The 21015-nt window shown below is 45.7% G+C and overlaps 2 protein-coding genes across 2 annotated transcripts in view; one reads left to right on the top strand and one right to left on the bottom strand.

Moving 5' to 3' along the window:
* The first annotated feature begins 290 nt into the window (after positions 1 to 290).
* ptrhd1 (peptidyl-tRNA hydrolase domain containing 1) lies at positions 291 to 1528 on the top strand. Its single transcript, XM_048985039.1, has 2 exons — positions 291 to 543; positions 811 to 1528. The coding sequence occupies exons 1-2, from the start codon at positions 328 to 330 to the stop codon at positions 979 to 981; spliced, it is 387 nt and encodes a 128-aa protein (XP_048840996.1). The 5' UTR covers positions 291 to 327; the 3' UTR covers positions 982 to 1528.
* A 542-nt stretch (positions 1529 to 2070) lies between these two features.
* ncoa1 (nuclear receptor coactivator 1) overlaps positions 2071 to 21015 on the bottom strand; it is a 42216-nt gene continuing 23271 nt past the window's right edge. The window contains 19 exon segments of the mRNA XM_048985021.1: positions 2071 to 8348; positions 8806 to 8992; positions 9088 to 9262; positions 10331 to 10727; positions 11219 to 11323; positions 11727 to 12017; positions 13534 to 13702; positions 13797 to 13914; positions 14149 to 14301; positions 14395 to 14560; positions 14671 to 15052; positions 15054 to 15719; positions 15820 to 15872; positions 15874 to 15968; positions 16244 to 16384; positions 16958 to 17056; positions 17324 to 17503; positions 17845 to 18022; positions 18358 to 18461. Of these exon segments, the coding sequence (XP_048840978.1) occupies positions 8181 to 8348; positions 8806 to 8992; positions 9088 to 9262; positions 10331 to 10727; positions 11219 to 11323; positions 11727 to 12017; positions 13534 to 13702; positions 13797 to 13914; positions 14149 to 14301; positions 14395 to 14560; positions 14671 to 15052; positions 15054 to 15719; positions 15820 to 15872; positions 15874 to 15968; positions 16244 to 16384; positions 16958 to 17056; positions 17324 to 17503; positions 17845 to 18022; positions 18358 to 18461 (3827 nt within the window). The 3' untranslated portion in view covers positions 2071 to 8180.

Below are 21015 nucleotides of genomic sequence, written 5' to 3' on the forward strand. Positions count from 1 at the left end.
AAAAAATAGGAATCCCACACACGAATCCCCCATCCAAAGGGGATCAATACAGTCAAATCTAATTGACAAATTAATGTGATGCATGGGAAGTACATATATAACATTCTTTAAATATCTCCTATTAACCTACATAACGTTCATCATCATTCAGTATGCCGTTTCTTTACATTGCGTTTCTTCTGGCTGTACGAACGGCACTACAATGTTAAACGAAAATGCGCACTTCTGTTTTGCGCCCCCTAGCGGCCTCATCCGCAGCACACGGCTCACATGACCCGGAAGCGAAGAGTAATTACGTCAGCTTGTGGGCGTTTTCTCTTCAAGCCGATGAGCATGGCGGTTCCAGCAAGTGGAGCTTCAAGACGTTTGGTGCAGTATGTAGTAGTCCGGTCGGATCTGTTGCGCACTATGGCTTGGCCTTTAGGGGCCGTCATCACACAGTGTTGCCACGCAGCAACAGCGGCGATTCACCTGAACTATGACGATCCAGATACGCAGGAGTACTTGGGAGAGCTGGACGCCATGCACAAAGTCGTGTTGGAGGTACCCCGCTTACGCCCCACAGCCGAATGGTTTACCCAGTGGCTTGATCCTTAGCTCCATTAAAGCATTATAAGAACAGAAGCGGGTTTAAATCCGAGTCCTGTATTTTGCATACCAGTGGCGCTCTCCAAATGTGCACTGGTAATGAATGAAGTTAGTATGATACTGCTTACATGTAATGGTAGTCTTCTGTGTTTCTGCAAAGCAACGCTCCAGAGAAATTGCTGGCTTTTCTCCCTGGTTAACCGTCTGTTTTCCGTCCTGCAGGCTCCGGACGAGGCGTCTCTCACTAATTTGTCGGAGACGCTGCGGGAGAAGGGGGTGGCTCACAAACTGTGGATTGAGCAGCCCGAAAACATACCTACCTGCCTGGCATTAAAGCCCTATCCCAAAGACGCGGTGCACACCTATCTACGCAAATTCAAACTCTTCAGATGAAGTGGAAAGGATGGAAGGGCAGCTGTCATTCACGCATCCAGAAGGCATCCTTGCAAAAGTGCAACGCAGCGTTGCTGGTCCGGAACATTTTTGGATTTTTTAGATAAGTGAAGTCGTGCGTCTTTCTGATTTCCTCCTCCTCATGAAGCAAAAGATATTGCGATGCAGTGACATCTTTGCACATTTGGTTCTGTGATCATTTATCATTTTTGGAGGAAGTATTCTCACACAGGGGGAGATTTTCTAAAATGTAAGATAATAAAGAGCCTCAAAGGTGTTTCTTGCATGTATTTTGCCATGCATGCTAAACTTAGAGGCAAAGTGTTGGTCATAAAAATATTGCATTTTCTCAAAGTTCGCAGGTGGAGGTGCAGTTTACTATTTCAGGTTACAGGAAACAAAAGGATGTAGCATTGAGGGAAGGAGGGGGTTTTGTTGTCATAGGCCTGAGAACATAAAATCCTGCATACTGTTCTGATACTTAATTTGTAATTCAGTTCACATGGTGCAAACAGGTTTAAAATATATTTTAAAAATCCCTTCAAAACTGAATCGTGTTTCTAAACACCTGCCTGTTTTAACACAGTACTCGTTCTCAGTCAGTGTGGATGGGTACCACTGATTACCAAGTCCTGATGCTTTTGAAAAGCAAAGGAACCATAAATCATGTGGGGATACACTTTACACAACGTAGAAACCCTGGCATTAATTAGTGTTTAGTGTGTTTATTTAATTTACCAGGAAAGCCACTGATATGAATGAATCTTCAAGAATAACCACACAAAGCAAAATGCTCTGACATCATGACGAACGTTACACAACACTGAACACAAGTAGTGGAAAACTCATGTAGAATGTCGTGAATTACACTTTAGTTTACAATTTTTAGTTACCATTGTGTACCTGCTGATTCCTCCATACCAAGAACTTCCTGAACTGTCACAAAGGTGTTTCAGAATCCTGGTTCTGGAGTTAACCTACATTTTCAGTAATTAGCCTAATTAAGAAGCTGTTGAACAAATGGCACAATTTAAGTCCCTTATACACACCAGGTGACTCCCCATGTGTATCAAGGAATAAGCAAAGATGTGTGTTTTTGTTTTAATTAACCATGACATAACATAAAATTCATTGTTTCCTGTGCCCCTTTGTCATAGATGATAAATTGGTACATTTTAATTCTTCAATAATTTCAAATGAGAAATTATTAAAAAGGGACCCAGTGCTGGGGAAGTTTCAAAAGTAATAATCCATTAGAGACAGAGGTGGAAAGTTCAGGTCCAGAGAGTACAAATCCAGACCAAGGTTTTGTTTCAACCAACCAGTTGAGTATTCTGTGACTTTATGCTCTAGTTGGTTGAAACAAAACCTTGGTCTGGATTTGTACTCTCTGGACCTGAACTTTCCACCTCTGTCTGCAACAAATTACTTCCGTAACTTCCACAACACTGGCACCTTTAATTTATCACTGCCTGAATCGTGCCATTTCTTTGCGGTCAACAAAAAAAGCAAAGCGCACACACAGTGGGTCACAGTAAGGGGTCTCCTCTTCCAATTTACAATTTTGAACAGGCTACAACAGTCTTTAGGCACGATTCATAATGTCATATATTCTTAGTAAAAAAAAAAAAATTCTTGACAATCCATTCTTCAGCATAAGCAATTTCCATTGTATTCAACAGTTTTGTTTATAAGCCTCTGTCTTAAAGCAATTTCATTCAAAGCACTACTAGAAATTAGGACACATTAAGTAGGTAAGAAGTAAAAGAAGAACCATCAGTGGTAGGGGAGGGGGATACAGAATAAATGTTAAAAATCCTGTTTTTTAATGGTGCTTTTATTGCAATGTGTTGTATTCTCACATTCATGGATATTAATGAGATTTGTTAGTCATAATTTCCTTCGAGGTCAACGTTCTGACCTGATCCCAACCTGTTCGACCCACAGCAGAAGAGCCATAGTGGGCTGGGGGGGGGTGTTATGGAGTAGATGTGTGTGTACTCGTAGCGTGCCTGCTTCTGCAGCCACAAACGTCCGTCACAGGAATGAGGAATAAGACCACTTCAGTCAATGTGAAACACAGTACGTCAGCCTGCAGTGCGTCTCTGCAGGTGCCGGACCAAAGATGTGACTGATTGTCTACTACTTCATAGATAAGGTAGGATTTTTTTCCCCAGATACTGAAAGAAAAGAAATGAAAAAAAAAAAAACATGCATAAACTTCTCAGATACATCTTCATTCATCATGTCCCATACAGCTTCATGGTGACTCTGCCTAACATTACACAATACCCAAGTGTAATATACAAAACTGGACAAAGTGAGTAAAATGTATAATATTTATAGATATATATATATATTTATTTATATTAACTTTACAAGAAAAAAATGGAACCTTATTTCAAGAGATTGCTGCTGTTCCAGTGGGCAGTAGAGGGGAAAATCCCTCAGATTCAGAACCACAACCATTATCAGTATCGGTAAGGCAGCACGTACAAGAGATGAGAAGCATTTGTTTCGTCAGACATTTGCTCCTAAGGTTCCCAACAGTGAAGAAACACTACCTGTACACATAGGGGATCAGTCAATGGGGGGGGGGGGGGGTAGATCTAAGCGAAATGTTATACAGCAGGCAGTACGTTATGTATTAGAAAAGTTAGGGGGAAAAAATACATATGATTGTGTGTCGGCGACTATAAAAAAATATATTACAAATCTGATAAAAATGAAATATGAGCAGCAAACTAGGGTGATGAATTGGTTAAAAAAATAAATCAGGAATGTTTTCAGATACTATAATGAGCATAAGGGAAGAAATGGATGGATGGATGATGGCAGAGTAAATGGAGGTATAGAGCGACATGCAATGCAGAAGACTTGAAAGAAGAGTCCAAGCCTGGGAGAGCCATGGATTCACTGAATGTCCAAAAAAAAAAAAAAAAAAAAGCAAGGGGGGGGGGACCTTCCTTTTCCAGTGTTACGAGTACAACAGGACATTAGCCAGCTTTTACAGAGCCTGAGAAATTTTTTTTGTATTTATTTTTGATTACATTCTGGGGATATTTGAAATGCAATAATGATCTGATTTTAATGCAGATACTTCTTGCAATGGCCTCTTTCCTTTTGTAAATTTCAAAGGATATAAAGTGCAAAAAACTAGATTGTATTTCCTGTAAATGCCTGGAATATTTAAATTTCAGTAAAAAATGTATGTAAAATACAGCATATTCGTTTTACAAAGTTAAATGTAAGAAATTCTCCATTAACAAGAAAAGTTTAATCAAACTGTAAAGGATCAGTCCTTTACTCTAATGCACAAAATATGTACAAGAGGCACCTCAAATTTGGTATAAAGTATTTAGCTAAATAAATTAAAATATTTAACAATCTGCATTAGCCTCCTTGCAGAAACAGTTCAGAAACACAATTTCCAAACATTTATGAAAACAAATTGAATTTGTTTTAAAAAAACTGTCAATTTGTATAGCTCCAAAAAGGTATTTACCGAGAATGCATAGTGTAATAAAATATTTCAGTTTGATTCTTGTTACGTTTTACGTCCTTGGATCAGTGTAATCATGTTTTTAGTCTTAAAGGTGCATAGCTATCTAGAGATTCTGCTACTCCAGTCAACAGTGAGTGCGTTGACTATCTGAAAGCACTTTCGATGCTGCCCCGCAATAGTATTCGGACTGCTTTACCTGGGAAATGCGGAATATATACAAACTGCTAAAGTCACTTGCCAGTATATTAGAACAGCGGGAGCTGAGCACAATGTTGCCATGCTTCAACATTGGGGGGTGTGTTTCACCACATTCCGCTATTATAGAAAAAAATTCCATACATTTTTTTTTGTATTTTTGAATGCTTCATTTTGCATTCAATAAACAGACTTGCATATGAGATATTTGCCATCTTTAAGCTTTGGTCATCACAACTAAACATGCAATCGCCCTTTGCCTGGAGAACTGCACCTCTTAGACAATAAAGGAAATAAGATCAGTACTGGTGTAGCGGTCGGCAAAGTCCCACCAGAAACATTAGCTACCACTCTTGAAAGAAAGGTTCCATTTTCTTATACCAGTTTAAACTTTTGACAACATAGACAAATTAAATAGTATGGCCTTTTTGAAATTAACCCGTACAAATCCAGTCCATGCTGCTTCTCTCAGTAAAATCACATTCAGAGGTCGCAAAACCATTCTCTCGCAAACAGAGTAAATCTTAACCCCACAGGTAATGTGCAGGCATCTAAAGATGAGAAGAAATAATTAGGACAGTTTCTCTTTTCCATGTAAAACAACACATACAGCATTAAATCACAGAGGCACACACACACCTGCATACACATACACCAAAAATGCTGGAAGCAGACCAACTATCCACAAGGACTTCGAAAATCTCAGACTTTGAGCAAATTCATATTTACAATAACAAAATTCCATTCGACTTCACCCCAATGGTAGACCAGCTTACAGGCCAATATGAAAGATATATAGTTTAAAAGGTAACAGGCGGATTTCTGATTGATAAATCAGTTGTGATTCAGAATGGATTCCACTGCATTTTTATTCCCAGTTGAATGGCAAGGAGGGGATGTATCACAGTATAATGACTGCACTCTGAATTGCCTTTAAACTCACTTTACCATATTACGTTAAGCTGATTTCCTACTGAGTAAGCTGCAAGAAAACGCGCTCTTTCTGCTCTTCAATGACTGCTTCCACTTTTTTCCATGTATCTGTATTTACTCTCACACACACACACGTGGCTTTTAATGTCCTCATACTCCTGCAGTACAGCCTACTACTACCATTTCTCTATTTTAAAAATGATAAAAAAATAAATAAATATAGAAAACAACATTCATAAACTGTGTCATTGTACTTCGTTTACTCAGCGTTAGGCTGCCCCAAATGTTACTGTTCGCTTTGCACCAAAAACCAAAAAAGAAAAAAAAAACGTAGAGAGCACACTAGGAAATGGCGATATGAAATACAAGGACAGGAACAGAAAAATCACACCAAGGTTCATGTAGGACCATAAAATGCTACTTTTTCTGAGCATGTTACACCAAAATTAAGTTATATTCCGCAAAAAAAAAATAAAAAATGCAGTGAGGTTCTTCCATGGCTACGAGCTAGGAATTTTAAAAAGGACAGAAACCAAAGGAATATGGGAAATAAAGAAATCCAACAGATATACTGCTTTCTAGAATAACAAAGGTGATTAAAGTGCAGTGGGCCGTAAGTGGAGGGAGTATAAGGACCGCAGCCACCGGATTTATATATACAACCAGAGACGCATGCAGCCACTCCTGCCCGCGCACACCTGCACACCACAACTGTACACAAAGTGAATCACAAATTACAGAACATTGTTTGAGGACGATCAGAAACAAACAAAAAAAAAAGCATGAAAGGAGGGTTGCGTTCCCACAAAAAGGGATGAGGATCCATAATAGACGTGTTGGCCGGTGCTGTGAAAAGCCGGCGCCCTTTACTCAGTTACCTTGTATATACACAGTGAGACCTCTGAGGCTACTTGGACCATAGAATTACTCTTTTTTTTTCCTTTTTTGATTTTAATTTTTTTTTTATTTTTATATAAAGCATTTCATTAGTGAGAGTTACTCTGTTACCCAGAAAGGAGCCGGCAGGGGGGAATAAATTAGACTTTTGATTTCCATTTCAATGTCATAATCCAGCTGATCCTACTTTAATTAACCAGATCTCCAGAGTGCTATTATTGCTTGTTAGTAACCTCCTCGTTCGTCTTCAACGTGATGTCAATCTTCTGCGGACACGTCTAACGCCAAGGTTCGTCAGTTATAGTGTTTTGGCGGTGTCAACAGAGGCTGGTGCTGATTGACAGCATCTGATTCGGCAACAGTAGTCAGGTGAGTAGTCGTAGCTGCAGTGTGAGGCTACAGCCCCAGCGACGACATGCTCACTGCGTGAGCTCCCACATGCAGTGTCTGTACACGCCTTTGGATTTAGATGACTGACGTTCAAAAGTAAGAAAAATCGCCACCTAAACGTTTACATGTTTACCGTATGACCAAAATCAGTGACATGTTCTGTTAATTATGTAAGACTGAGACAGCCTGAGCTGGACGACCAAAAAGTTAGGCTCACCAAAATTTCAACATTCAAATTTGAAACAATCTTCTCCTTGGAGACTGACATTTTCCACACAAGATGAAAGTTTTGCTGGGTAGAAGCTGGAGTCTCTCTGATTTACAACACGCTGCAGCAGATCCCATTTCTTGGCTTGGATCAGCTAAAAATCATCATCATTTTCATTAATTAAAAAAAAAAAAATCCTGCTTCAAACCCAAAAACATCGGTCAGCTTTGACATGGAAAATGACTGCTGTCTCAATGAGTGAGTGACGTTTAAAAAGAAAAGCAGAAAGTGTTAGTGCGTTCCAATCTTGTCCATTGGTACTGTACAATACTATCGACCTGCATGGTATGTATGGCGAACACTGATAGGCCAATGAGATCCCAAGTGGCTCATATTCACAGCTGCTTTAAAAAACAACAACAACATTTGTGTCGGACAGTTTGAGTCTAGTATCTATGTTCCCCCCCCAGGAAAACCCTGGGGCAGACAGTGTGCTACACTACAGTCTCCCATCTTGGCCTTTCTTGTTCTAATTCACCAAAAAAAACAATAAACAAAAACAGAACTGGGGAAGATCTCCCACCAGGCACTGCAGTGGAGAGCCAATCAGCGACAAATCCAGCTGAAACTGAGCTTTCCTCACACGACGGGAAGGGGGTGGTGGGGGAGGCGGTTAAAGCCCCTCGAAAAAGTCCTCCCATCATGCAGTCAGATCGGCTGACCAGGACCGCGCCGGACCCCAGACCCTGCCATTGCTCTCCGTGAAGTGCTGCAGCAGACTGGCCAGTGAGGCTCGCCAGACAAAAGGGTCCTCTTCAGGCTCGGTGAATCAGCAATGCTTTCCATCTCCTGGCTGGGAATCGCAAGCTCTAAAGTAGGTAACCAAGAATGAGCGCTCCGCCTGCAGCCTAAGATGTCCAATCAGCCATCTATCCACCCCCCTCCAAGACCCACCAATCCCCACCAAAAAATATAATTTTCTCAGAATCCATCCTGCTGGAAATTAGAAGCAGACTTGTAAAAAAATATAAATATCTCACTGTAGAGCAGCACTCCCCAGTGCTCAGAGTGTCACTCGGTTAGGAGCTGCTGCAGGAGGCTTTTCTGCTGAGACTGGGCACTCTGGGTGGCTGCCCCCCCCTTCTGTGATGCCATGGGGCCCGGCTGGTTCAGGTAGGAGTCGCTGCCCACCAGGTTGACGGTGCACTGGACGTCAGCAAACACCTGAACCTGCTGTACCTGCAGGGGAGCAGATGGCACAGCGGGAACCATCAGCCACGCATGGCCTGACCGGAGGAAGCCTGGTGTGCGGCCTGCTGGTCAACTGTCCATTCAGCACCAGCCCAGTTGAACTGGGATTCAGCACCATGGACAGCCACCCTATTGACCCATGGATGACTTGGGTCAGCAACAGGATGCCACTTTGTGGTAAGAGTGACCATATGTCTATAGACAGGGTGCCTGACCGAAACATGGAGCCTAAGGTACCAAAGCAGTTAAAATATGGAATGAGACTGGTCTTGCTCCAAATATCTAGATTTGGAAGTACTTAAATCTGAGGCATGCAAGAGACCTTAAAATGTTATTTGGATAAAATTTCCGCAGACCACTCAGTAATATGCTTCAAAGATGATTAAATTCCCACTTTCCACATTTCTAAATGTACTGGGTTGAAGTTCACATGCTGTTCACCAACCTGATCATTACACATTGAGCTGATGTTGCCCAGGTTACTGTTGCCCATGCCAACAGAAGGACCCATGGGAGTCAGAGAGCCCACGCCGCCAGATCCACCCGCCATGGAGACGGTGATGCTCATGTTGTTGTACATGCCCTGTTGTCCGAAGGCCTGGGACGGAGTCTGTCCGGACTGGTTGTAAATACTGTCAATCAACATTAACGCACCAGTCAGGCTTTTGCACTGTTTAATGTTGACGACATGTCCCCCCCCCCCAGACTTTCTACATTGCTGCCATACCCGTTGTTCCCCATGCCTCCTTGTTGCCAGCTCTTCATGTCAGGCGACTGGTAGCCCATAGAAGGCTGGGTCTGCGAGAGCAGAGGTGTCTGCGGCGTAGACATCTGTGGTGAGAGGAGGGGGCTGGTTGGGCTGAGGGCTGGTGCAAAAGGTGGCTCCCCCTGCTGGGTCATACCTGCACGAAAAGACAACTCAGCTGAACCACACTGCAGGACCATGATCAGTAATTAGCATGTGCTTTGCTGGATTTTCCCTGAAATGACCAAATGATCAATTCTGGAGATTAAGTTCTGTAGCGATTAATTTTCATGCATAACAGGTAAAACAATAAAAACAGGAAACAATTAAAAGAGAAGTACTCTTGATCTGTGAAACGTGTACAGGATCGTCTCAGTGCCCCAACCTCAACTGAAGTCCACCACAAATTGTTGATTAAAACAAATTTTTATTTTTTGTCTCTAGAGGTTGTACTGACTGTAGATGCGCATCTGATTTTCACCCAAAAACACATCACAATAGTTCCTTAAATTCCTTCATTCAATAGTACATTATTCTTGGCCATACTTTATACAGCTTAATAATTTCACAAAAGAGTTAAGGCTCCAATTTCAATATATCTGACCCAATCGCGGCTTATAAAATGAAATCTGGAAAGTGTCATGCACTCTGGTGGCAATAAGCTCTCTTAGGATCTCAATGACATCACCAGGCTTCCTCCTTCATTAATACCGTTCTGTGGCTTTGCTTAACGGACATTCTTTTCTTTTTAAGATCTGAACTCCCGGCTGTTGGTTCTGTCGCGTCGGCTCTTTCTCAGTCCACACCCGACTAGAACCACCCAGCAAACGCAAGACCCGAAGACCTCGGCAGGAGTCTTACTTCCAACCTGCGCGATTCGATTTCACGGCACTCACACAACACAGCTAGTGACGGCCAACCTGCCCACATTCGGCAGATGGTCTGGCGCTAATTTCAGACCATGTGCACAGTAAACAACATTAGAACAAACACTGCTGCTCATGAGGTGTAACACCTTTACCCATTAAGCAGAAGGTAAATATTTACCCCTTTCATTTCAGAAATATGTGGGTGACCTGTGTGAGAGAACACTAATACCCGTGAAAGAAAACATTTTAATATTTTTTAAGTGCTCATAAGGTCATTTTGTTCCAAGCAATAAAATGTGATAATATTATTACTGATGGTGCATAAAAAATGACTGGTAGCAAGACAGCAGATTCACCTGCTCCTGGAAACTGCTGGAAGGGGGTGGGTTGTACCGCTGAGTTCACCACGCCACCAAACTGGCCCTGCATACCTCCCATCATACCCTGGGACACCACAGGCCCCCTGCTGCCCATCTTGGGGTCCGTCGGTACCCCTCCCATGGGATTAAAGTTGCCGGGTGAGCTTGGAGGGTTTCCTGGCCCGGGGCTGTAACCTGTGGGGTAGGCGAACTGTGGAGGCTGCTGCTGCTGAGGCTGCTGGGGGCCCTTGGGGCCCTGGGGACCCCCCATAGGCCCTGGTGCCATGCCCTGCCTCATCAGCATGGCCTTCTGCTGCAGGAGCTGCCTCTGGCGATGCTGGAAGCTGTAGAGCTCCCGCTGCCTCTGCGCCATCATCTGCGCATTCAGCGGGGGCTGGAAAAATAGGAGGATGGTGAGTTGCATTTCACATGAAGGCCAGTAGGTGGAGCGGTAGTTAAATGCTGAGGCTTTAGTCAACCTATGAGGGATTATGTTTTGCGTATATCCTATTTTATTAACACGGAAAGTTTTATCTACTTGGACAACAGGCTGATGGAAGGTTGCAACAGCAGGTACAAGACAACAGTAAGAGCCTCTCAAACTTCATAACTGCTGCCTTGAGATACGAGCTGCTTCAAAAAAACTGCACAGCAGCATAAAAAAAAAGTCAGGAGGACTGTGAGATAAACAATTATGTGTCCCTTGGTAGAGCAGAATGGAGTAGAATAGCAGTGCTTCACTCATCCCAGGGGTAAAATAGGGTAGTTTTGTCATATCCCATCTTGTCCACCATTACAGAGGTAAACACACAACTGATACACACACAAATGAGGCAAAAAAAAAAAAAAAACTTAAAAAAAATTCAGGCCCCGGTATCTTCACACCTGTGAGTTCATCTGGGGCTGCTGCATGCCCTGTCGCATGCCCATGGCAAGATGCCCTGTCCCTGGGAACTGGCCGATGGCCGCCATCCTGTTCTGGTGCACGATCTGGAAGGGAAGCACGGGGACACAGGGCAGTGTGGCAGGCTGTCACTCATTCTGTATCGCCATTTCAGAGAAATTCACAAATATTCTGCACAATTCGTTTTCAGAATATTTCTTGCATTCTTGAATGATGTCAAACTGCTCAAAATTCATTACAAACAAGTACTTCAATGGCATGTTAAATACAATTCCTATGGTACTATATCACTGGTTCTCAGTTCTGTTCCTGGCACCGGGGGGGGGGGGGGGGGCAGGAACAGAACTGAGAACCGCAGAGATTCAGGCCAGGAATAGGATTGAGAACCATAGAGATTCAGGCCAGGAAGAGGATTGAGTACTATAAAGATTCTACTGGAGGTTGAGAGAACTGCACCCTGCGGCATGGCAACCTGTGCTGTTGTCTCACCTGCTGCTGGCCTTGCAGCCTCTGCTGTAGCTGCAGCCTGAGCTGGTTGGGCACCCCCTGCGCCCTCGGCAAGCCTGGCCTCAGCGCCATGCCCATGTTCCCGGGGAAGGCCCCGCGAGGCGAACAGAAACTCATGCTCTGTTGCTGTGGGCGGCTCACGTCTTGGGGGAACTGCGAGGAGCCAATGGGGAACTGCGGCTGGTACGCAGGCAGCTTAGGGTCCATGTGCATGGGGGTGGAGGGCAGGGGCTGGGCAGGGTACTGCTGGGAGAGGGGGTCCAGGCAGCCGCCCTGGGAAAATGACAGCAACACCATCACGTGTGACCCATCGCACCCGACAAACAGCCTGTTCAGCCCCTTTCCATCTGGAAAAAGGTTCTGGCACATTCAGCCTACCATCACCACCAGTCTTTTCATCTGTTCCTTCCAGGACCCATGATAACCACTCCATGTCAATCAGGCTCCCACCTACCCCAAAACACTGACATTAGTCTGTCCATTTGCAGTCTACTGTCTGCATGCACTGTCCTGCTCCACTGCTTACCTACATTCCTTGCATTTCATTTCTGTTGTTATTGTATAATTATGTGTACTGTCAAGTATTTTTAATTAACCCCCACCCCCCCACAATATTTCCTGCCCAACTGATCTTGTCCTGGCTGCCTGCATCCCGTTGAATTTCATTTCCTGTGTGTGACATGACAATAAGGTGACTTGACAACAACATGGCTGCTTAGTTCTGGTACAGTCAGTACCCATGACAACCACTCCATGGCAACCCATGAGGGATACCAGGCGGGGGGCCGTTTTGATGTAACGTCACTGTGCCGTCGTACAGTTCGCTAGGCTCTACAAATGTTTTACACTGTGCCACTTCCTTTCCTGTCTTCGGGAAAGTACAGATGAAGATTTTTCCCATAGCACACAGCCCTTGTAACTACACCAGGTTTCTCACGGTAACTAAGCATGGAAGGTAAAAAAAAAAAACAGCATTAGCCCCATAAAAACTGAAAGGACATGCAGGCTGTTTACCAACTATCACTACTGCATACTTAGTACAAAGACTTATTACCCAACATTAACCTAACAATAACAATTACAGCCCAGTCTAACACTGATTTTGCTGTCCCATCCCATTCTAAATCCCAGCCTCCATCTAGAGAGCTGCACAGGAATGATATCTATCCCCATCTCCACCCCATCCTCATGTTCGCCAACAAACCAATATAACGTAAAGGTAAATTAAATATCACAATTATTAAATTACTGACTTGGCACTTTTCCCCCCAAACAGATTTATTTTGCATTATTGAAACCAAATTATCAAAACATTTTATTGGGAGACAATTCATTTGAGATTATCGAAACACTTTGCATAGTAGTGCATTCCTCATGTGTTTAAACAAATTATTCTTCAGCTGCCCTGTACAGCCCAGGCTACACAGCACCAGCTGGTGCTGGGGTGAGAACAAATAATTTAACAGAACAAAACGACTATAACTAATATAGCAGACGTAAGAATATGCATATATGAGCAATCTCATTACCGTGGTGTTACCATACAATTTATAACCATCCCTGCGGGAACACCGTAAAGATCATCTCCATTCCAGCTGTTACTGTGGAAACGTAATTTTCTCCTCCCATTCCCCCAGATTACTGTGGATATCCGCAGTATTATCGCTTTCTCCATTCCCGTGCAGCCTTCTACCTCCAACCACACCCCTACCCCACTCCAGACCAGACCAAACCCACAATCCCAACTACACCCTCAGCTGTGACCCACCACCCACGACCCACAATGCACCTGCACCAGCTTATCGATGCCCAGTGCTCGGTCCAGCTCAGCCAGCTCGCTCTCGTCCGTGCCGCTCAGGAAGGACACTAACTGGTCCAGCAGGGCCTTCTCGTCACTGCGTCCCTCTGGGGTGGTGGGAGGGCACAGCATGTCATCCAAGGTGCTGGGGGTGCACTGCCTGCAAAGTTGGCGGAGCAGAGAGAGGATGGAGTCTGAGACACGCGTGCCAGGCCCCGATCCACAGTGCCAGGCCAGTTGGTAGGCATACGCACTCCTGAGTAGGCAGAGGAGCCTGTGGAGCCCCACCCATGGCCACGTCAAATGGCATGGGCTCCGTCAGACCCACTGGTGTGAATGGCTGGGGGCTGGTTAGCTCCAGTTTGGACATCCCTGCGGAGGAAGGAAAGACAGTGAACGGCATTCTGGGTCCCAAAAAGCACTGCACCTTGCGGTCTCTGCTTCAGGAAGCCACTCAGAGGCTAATGAGGCTAATAAAAAGGCCGACTTGTCTGAAAGTAGAACGCCAGGAATTGCCGTGGTCCTCTGGGATCAGGATGTCACCGAGGAGCTCGGAGGAACCTGGTGCGATCCAGTGGAAGACAGAACCGGAGGAGTGACGGGTACCTGCATCGCCGCCGCCAAAAGGCGCACCGTGAGCTGGGTCCGGAAACGGGCTGCCACCTTTGCTAGGCTGGAACGGGTCCGGCTGACCCCGACTAGGGGTGGATGGGCTGCATAACTCGAAGGACGGCTGGAAGACGGAGCCGTCGCCAAACCCTGCAGGAGAAGCGGCAGACAGGCGCTGTGAGACAGAGTGGGAGCCGGGAGGTTCCTCCCGCCGGCATGATCCGGTCCGGTCAGGCCTCTTACCGCGGCTCGGCGTGCTGGGCAGCTCCTGCTTCATGCTCACACCCTTGGGAATGTTGGTCTCTGGCGGCTGGGATGTGACGGGGTCCTCTGGCTGCCTGGCCACGGGAGTTGTCCTCTGCGGCGGGGGCACTAGCTGATTCAAGGCATCCAAGTCAGCGGCGGAAAACTACAATACAGAGGGCGAATGTCAGTACCGCATGTGTGGGGGGGAGCGACAGTCAGCTGGTAGTAACAGGGCGGTACAGCCCATCACACTAGGTACTGGGGGGTCTGTACCGGGTTGGCGGGCTGGTCTCCAGGCTTTGGAGAGCTGCTGGTGCCGCAGGTCCCCTCCCTCTTAACCTCGGTCTTGACCCGGACTGTCTGCAGGGAGAGGAGGGACGGTGGTGGTAGGTTCTCCAGGTCCTTCTCGTCCGTGTCCAGGAGGAAGCGTAGCAGCTGGTGGTCCTGTGGCGGATCCTGAGATTCCCTAGTGGGGCTGGCGGGCCTCTCCTTTTTAATTTCCGAGTCCTTGTGTGTGGCACCAATGGCCAGGCCCGGGTCAGACCCACCCTCATTGGGCTCCGTAGGGCTGCTGTCCTGTAGGAGGCGGTGCAGGATCTTGTGACGCTCCGTCAGCGAGCTGTGGGAGGCCGGGCACGAGCCGGTCACCGGGGGGTGACGCCGCCGCAGACGAGACACGCTCGGCTGGACGAGCAGCACCGTTGTCCAGGAGCTGGTTCAGCAGCTTGGGGTTGCCGAGCGATGGCAGGGCCTTAGCGGCATCCTCGGGGGGGCCCTCGGGCGGCTTGGCGGGAGGGGGGCGCACCGGAGAGCTGGCTGGGGTGCCACCCTGCCTCTGAGGTCGTGGTGAGGGAGTGGAGAAGCCCAGGGACGCCCCGGTCCCCTCGCAGCCCGATAACTGCCGAGTGAGGCCACCTCCGCTTCCACTCGCTGCTCCCGCGGGGGAGTGCAGGCCGGGTGTGGAGGGCGAGAAAGGGTTCCCAGGTACCCGCGGACTACCCCCGAGGCCAGGGCTACCCCGTGGCGGCCTGGGGGACATGAAAGAGGTAGGGGTCGCCCCCAAAGGGCTACTGAGAGGAGAGGGGCTGTTGACCTGCTGAGGGCACATTCTGTTGGGGGTCAGGTAGCCGGCTGAAAGGCTGGTGGGCGTGGCTGGCCCGCTGCCACCGCCGTTAAGTTGCAGGCCGAGGCCTGCGGCCTGGTTGAGGTCACTGCTGGGCTGGACAGCAGGGGAGCGGGAAGTTTGGGCAGGAGTCGGACTCCCGTGCTTTGGAGGAAGGCTGGGGATAGTGTTTTCCTGAGAGATAGCAGTGTTGTGTTCCCTGTAAGAGGCACACAGGTCCCAGTGAGCACATGGCCCCCATTATCGGCACGAGGTTGGCGATGCGTATGATGGACACGGTCTGCTGGTGGGCACCCTACCTGTCAATGGTGTGGATGCCCATGATGAAGGGCTGCACGTCGGGGTTGGGGGGGGCAGCAGAAGCGGCAGCGGGTCAGGGCGCTGAGCGTGGTTCCGTCGCTGAGGGTGAAGCGGTACACGGGGCTGATGGCCGTGCCGTGGGTGATCACTGAGCGCACACACAAATGCATGGAAAGATGCTCAGAACGACAACTCCAGGCTCTCTCCTAGCTTAAGGCAACCAGCTTTTATACCACCGCCCCTCATATCTATCTCCACACCAACAGATGGCGCCACAGAGCTGTAGTGGCACAGGTCAAAATTACACTTTACACTGACCACGCTTGTCCTGTACGCCACAGAAATGATCCTTGGCTTTTAAGCTAATAACTGGCTCCGTCCTTCATGGCCCGGGCCAGTGGTATCTAGGCCCTGCAGTCTCACCCTCGTGCAACATCTGCTTGGCGTGGGATGGGTCCTTCCCCTGCGGCTGGAAGAAGGCATAGATGCACTTCCGTACCAGGTCCTCCCAACCGGGCCGGCCTGTGGCCCTCAGTGCGCTTGTCTCTATGGAGATGATCTTCCCTGTGGGGGGGGGGATGCTCCGTTAACACACAATGTGACTGTATCAGTTGTGGAGTCAATTCAAAGGGACATCCCACAAGGACATTTAGGACCTGCACGGCCAGTGCTGCGGCCCACTCAACTTTCGACTGGACGATGTGTACATGTCAGTGCTTATTTATTGGCACTACCTACCAACTGTACACTACAGATTTTAGTTAAATTGACATTTAGCACCATGCCAGCAACTAGGACTATATTCATGGCGAGAATATATGGATAGTTAAACAGACAGGACAATCAAAAAGATTGAAACTTCATAAATTATTACAAAATGTTACTAACAGCACAGATATTTAAAACTACTGTTATGCTTATAGTCTAGAGCTACGCAATATTGCATTTCACTGCACATTATACCAAGCACAATTGTGAATGAGACAAAAACGACTTTGAAACTTCAAACAGGGAATGACAGTCATTCTGATCATTACAGGCTGACCTCCAGCACCATCAGAGATACCGGCGGTAAGAAAACGATCCCGGGCTCATTCCCTCATCGCCTTCCTGATAACCCGCCGCACGGCAGCCTACCTGTGGGGTCCTGTTTGGTGATGAAGGACTCAGTGTTGACCGGGATCTGCTGGGGGCGAGGGGAGCGACAGGCGATGCAGATGAGGCAGCTCTGGAGGTCTGCGCGGACGAAAGGGATGAGGGGGGTTGAGGAGGTCGCTGAAGTAGCTAACATCCTTCACCATAGACAGTAAACCAGATTAAGGCTGCACTTAAGTACCAGCCTGGTGGGACACATGTAATAAATGGCGTGCAGGTTTTCACAAACAAGACATGGCAATCAAAAAAAACGCTTGTATATACAGTAAGTAATGTGATGACGTCATAAGAGGAGACGTTTCCTGGGCGCCTGAGGAGAAGCAGACAGCGGGCTGTTCGGGGGCTCACCCTCGCCCTCCTCGTGTATGGCCCGGGGCTCTGGCACGGTGAAGCACTGCATGACCTCGTACTGCTGCCGTGCCTCCATGTTCTCAGAGTCCACCTCGTCCGGCGGCCGCTTCAGCATCCGGCAGTTGAAGGTGTGACCGTTCCTGCGTGCGCTCTCCTGTGGCCAGGGCACCCCGTTCACTGCTCGGGTGAATGGGGGTAGATGGGGAAAACGCATGCAGGGGGGTTATCCAAAACATATACGGCACTGAAGGCCCTCTTGTCTGTTTCTGTGCACTAAGAGAGCCACGTTAACTGTATGTGTAGCCTGTCTGGTGAGGGTTCCAGGACATTCTCTCTCAGCAGTTATTAATTAAACAATTAGATTTACTAATTAATTTAGTCATCCCAGGCTGGTTGGCAGAAAACAAATTCAGCGGAGGCCAGAATTACAGACTCCAGCATGACAGTTTTAATGTTCCAAACCTCATGTGGATGTCGTCACTACCCACCTCAAAGTGATGGGGGGGGGGGCGGCTTACCCAGGCTCTTGGGGAGCAGGTTGCGAACGAAGTCATTGTGGTCGCCCACGTGCAGGATGCTGTAGACGCTGGAGGTCATCAGCTCCTCCTGCGTGTAGCCCAGGTAGGCCGTAACGTTCTCAGAGACGAAGACGATCCGGCCCTCGCGGTTCACCACGAAGAAAAAGCCATCCAAGGCCTGGGGGAACCACACACACAAAGACTGAGATCAACCCACAAACTCTCCCTGCAGTTTCCTTATTTTACACGGCAACATACATTTCCTTTTTACATTGAAGGCAGCTGAATTTTTCCTATGGATGATCCAGGTTCTACGCTAATGAGCCTTCTTCCTCACTGCCTTATTTCCCAGTGTAACACCTCAATGCTGTTACAATGAAGTTAACTTGCATTTATACAGTTATATTTACAACCTAAGGCCGGTTGGTTTAAAAAGGCATGTGAGCCGCCCAAGTGGATTAATGCAGCACAGAGATATAATTACTGCATATCAGACAGAGACCCCCCACTGACCTCCAGCAGAAGAGGACCCAGGGCCTCCTTCTCCATTAGGGCCTGGCTGCTGGACGACACGTCGCTCTTCTGCACGTCATCCTCCATCAACATTGCTGCCTTTTCTACAACAGACCGCATCAGTTTCATGAACAATCAGAAAGTCCCACATACTGCTGAAGGCTACAATTTATACACCACAACAGGCAACAAGCGAATAAGCGCCAAAGCATGGTGTGATCCTAATTACTCATCAACTGTGTGTAAGTCAACGGTGGCTTGAGGGCCAATTGACCTGAGATCATGCATAAAGCACAAATCAGGCATGTGGAAAAGGAGGCGGAACAGAGAGAAGCACAAGATAGAGGGGTCAGCAGGTATTTCTTTGACCTTATTCTGCCATTTCCACGCCTGTTTTGGTATAAATTTGCATTTTCATTTTATACAGGTTATGGCTAGCAGTGCTGACCGATAAATCATATTTTCATAGTCATCGTGATAAATGTATCGCAACCCATTGCCATGTATAAGAAAAATAATTTTATTTACACATGCCACACATTCACACTCAGCATGGAAACAGTTTTATTGATTATTACCCTATATTTGACTCCATATAGCAACAAGTTTTATTTATTGTCATATATAAAATACTATGGATGGGCTGATCAACATTTTGTCAGTTCCGATCTGATTACAATACACAACGGCTGATACCGAAACCAATACAAGAGCTATTTTTACTTTAATATTTTTTATAATATGTAACATATACATATTCATACTTAATACCCTATTAATATTTTTTAAACTAGTAAATACAAATGAAAAAAATGCATTAAAAGCTTTAATTAGGTTACTAGAAACATACGGAATGCACTAACCTCGTTCCACCTCGTTTGTACATCGTTTTAAGTGTTTTTGAGGCATTTGCAGTTAAATTCGATTATCTTCCAAGCGAGGATACGCAAATACCGAATGCTTAAAATGACCTAGAATTTCTTCCACTTTCAATAGCGTCACGTACATTTTTCTGGGGATAGCATCCCCTCGTGTATCACGATTTCCCAGTAAATGCTACTTCCACCTCTCAAAACTTTGTTTTAACAAAGACTGCAAATTGTTGTGCTACTAGCTGTTGCCAAAAGCATGCAATACTTCTAGGTTGTCCAACCCTTATCCAGCGTTCTTACATTCCTCCTGCTGCAAAGGGTATGCACATGGTGTCACAGCTGGCAGAAGTCACTGCACTCACACCCACTTAGTGGACTGGACTGAGTGGCAGCATTAGGATTCAGCTTGAATGCCACCAAAACATCTAAAGTAGGAAAGTACTGTTTTGCGATTGATTGCACAAATCAATTTACCAAGAAGTAGGAGCTCTCTTTATATACACTACATAAGTATTGAATGTGGATTGGTCACATATAGCCGATACCCAATCCGTCAAATAGGTATGAAATACGTTTACCAGTGTTTTAATGAATGTGGTTTTATTCATTAGATATGGCCAAATATATATTTTTTTTCTGGTCCAATCCCGATATAGAAATTTTGAGTATTTGCTTACCACAGTACCAATCTGATATTTTTTCCCCTTTATGAAAAACTAAGCATTAAATAAGATACGTACCAATACATTTCAATAAACACAGCGAACTATCTGCATTTAGTGTTGTGACAACACTGTTCGAATAACTAAGGACAGGAAAATCCAATGGTCATGCTGCTCAAACAAAAGCTATGCCACTACAGGACAGGAAGAAATCTGCGGCCAACATGGTTTACACAAAATCTGCTTCTTTGTTTTATTTAGTAACAACAGAAGTATTACTAAAAAGTGCTAATTGTGCAATCTGCTGAAAAATTAAATATAATAAAAAATATATCACTGCATATCTCGACTAACCATTTCTAGCCAAAAAGTATCCAAGTCTTCAGTACAAAATATACAAATGAGCAGAGGAAAAACTTTTAAGCAGTAATTAAGTAAACTTCAGAAAGATTACATGTCTGAAGACCTCTAAATAAAGTATAATTTTTGCTGTGTTCAGGCATAAGGAAAGTCAGCAGTAGCCTTGCATACATTGCAGTTTTACTTTTTTCTTCCTCTTTCAGCATAAAGTACAGAAATGACCTCCTCCACATTCGAGGGGGTTAATGGTTCCTGCAAATGTGAAAAATCACAAATAATACTTGGGCACCCTCAACCTCAACCCAAAGCAGTCTGCTAGCCTGAACAATGACATAAAAAGTCTATTTATTACCAATTTCTAAACAGTATTGTGCCGTACACTTTGCATGACAAATTACTTTGTATTCTATGAAAGAGATCTTGATATGAAATGACACACCATCTAGATTACGGTCCTGTGCTGCTTTATGCACCGGGAGTACTATGTTTTGGACTCATTAGTAAAAATGCTAAATTAACGACACTGAAAAGTTTTAAAAGTTACTGCAAGAAACACAAGAATCCATTGTGACAAAGACAGCATGTGAGTGAGGCTTTAACAACAAAGAAGATTTAAACTAATTAAAATCACATATTATTATTTATACATTGTAATTTAATGATTAAATCATTTTCAGTAATTTTTTTGGCTTACGCCCCCCATATCCAATCCCGCATTTTTGCTGGTATTGGCTCAATACGGATAGTGGGATCGGTGCCATGTC

This window comes from Brienomyrus brachyistius, chromosome 19 (assembly GCF_023856365.1).
Source record: "Brienomyrus brachyistius isolate T26 chromosome 19, BBRACH_0.4, whole genome shotgun sequence".
Lineage (NCBI taxonomy): Eukaryota > Metazoa > Chordata > Actinopteri > Osteoglossiformes > Mormyridae > Brienomyrus > Brienomyrus brachyistius.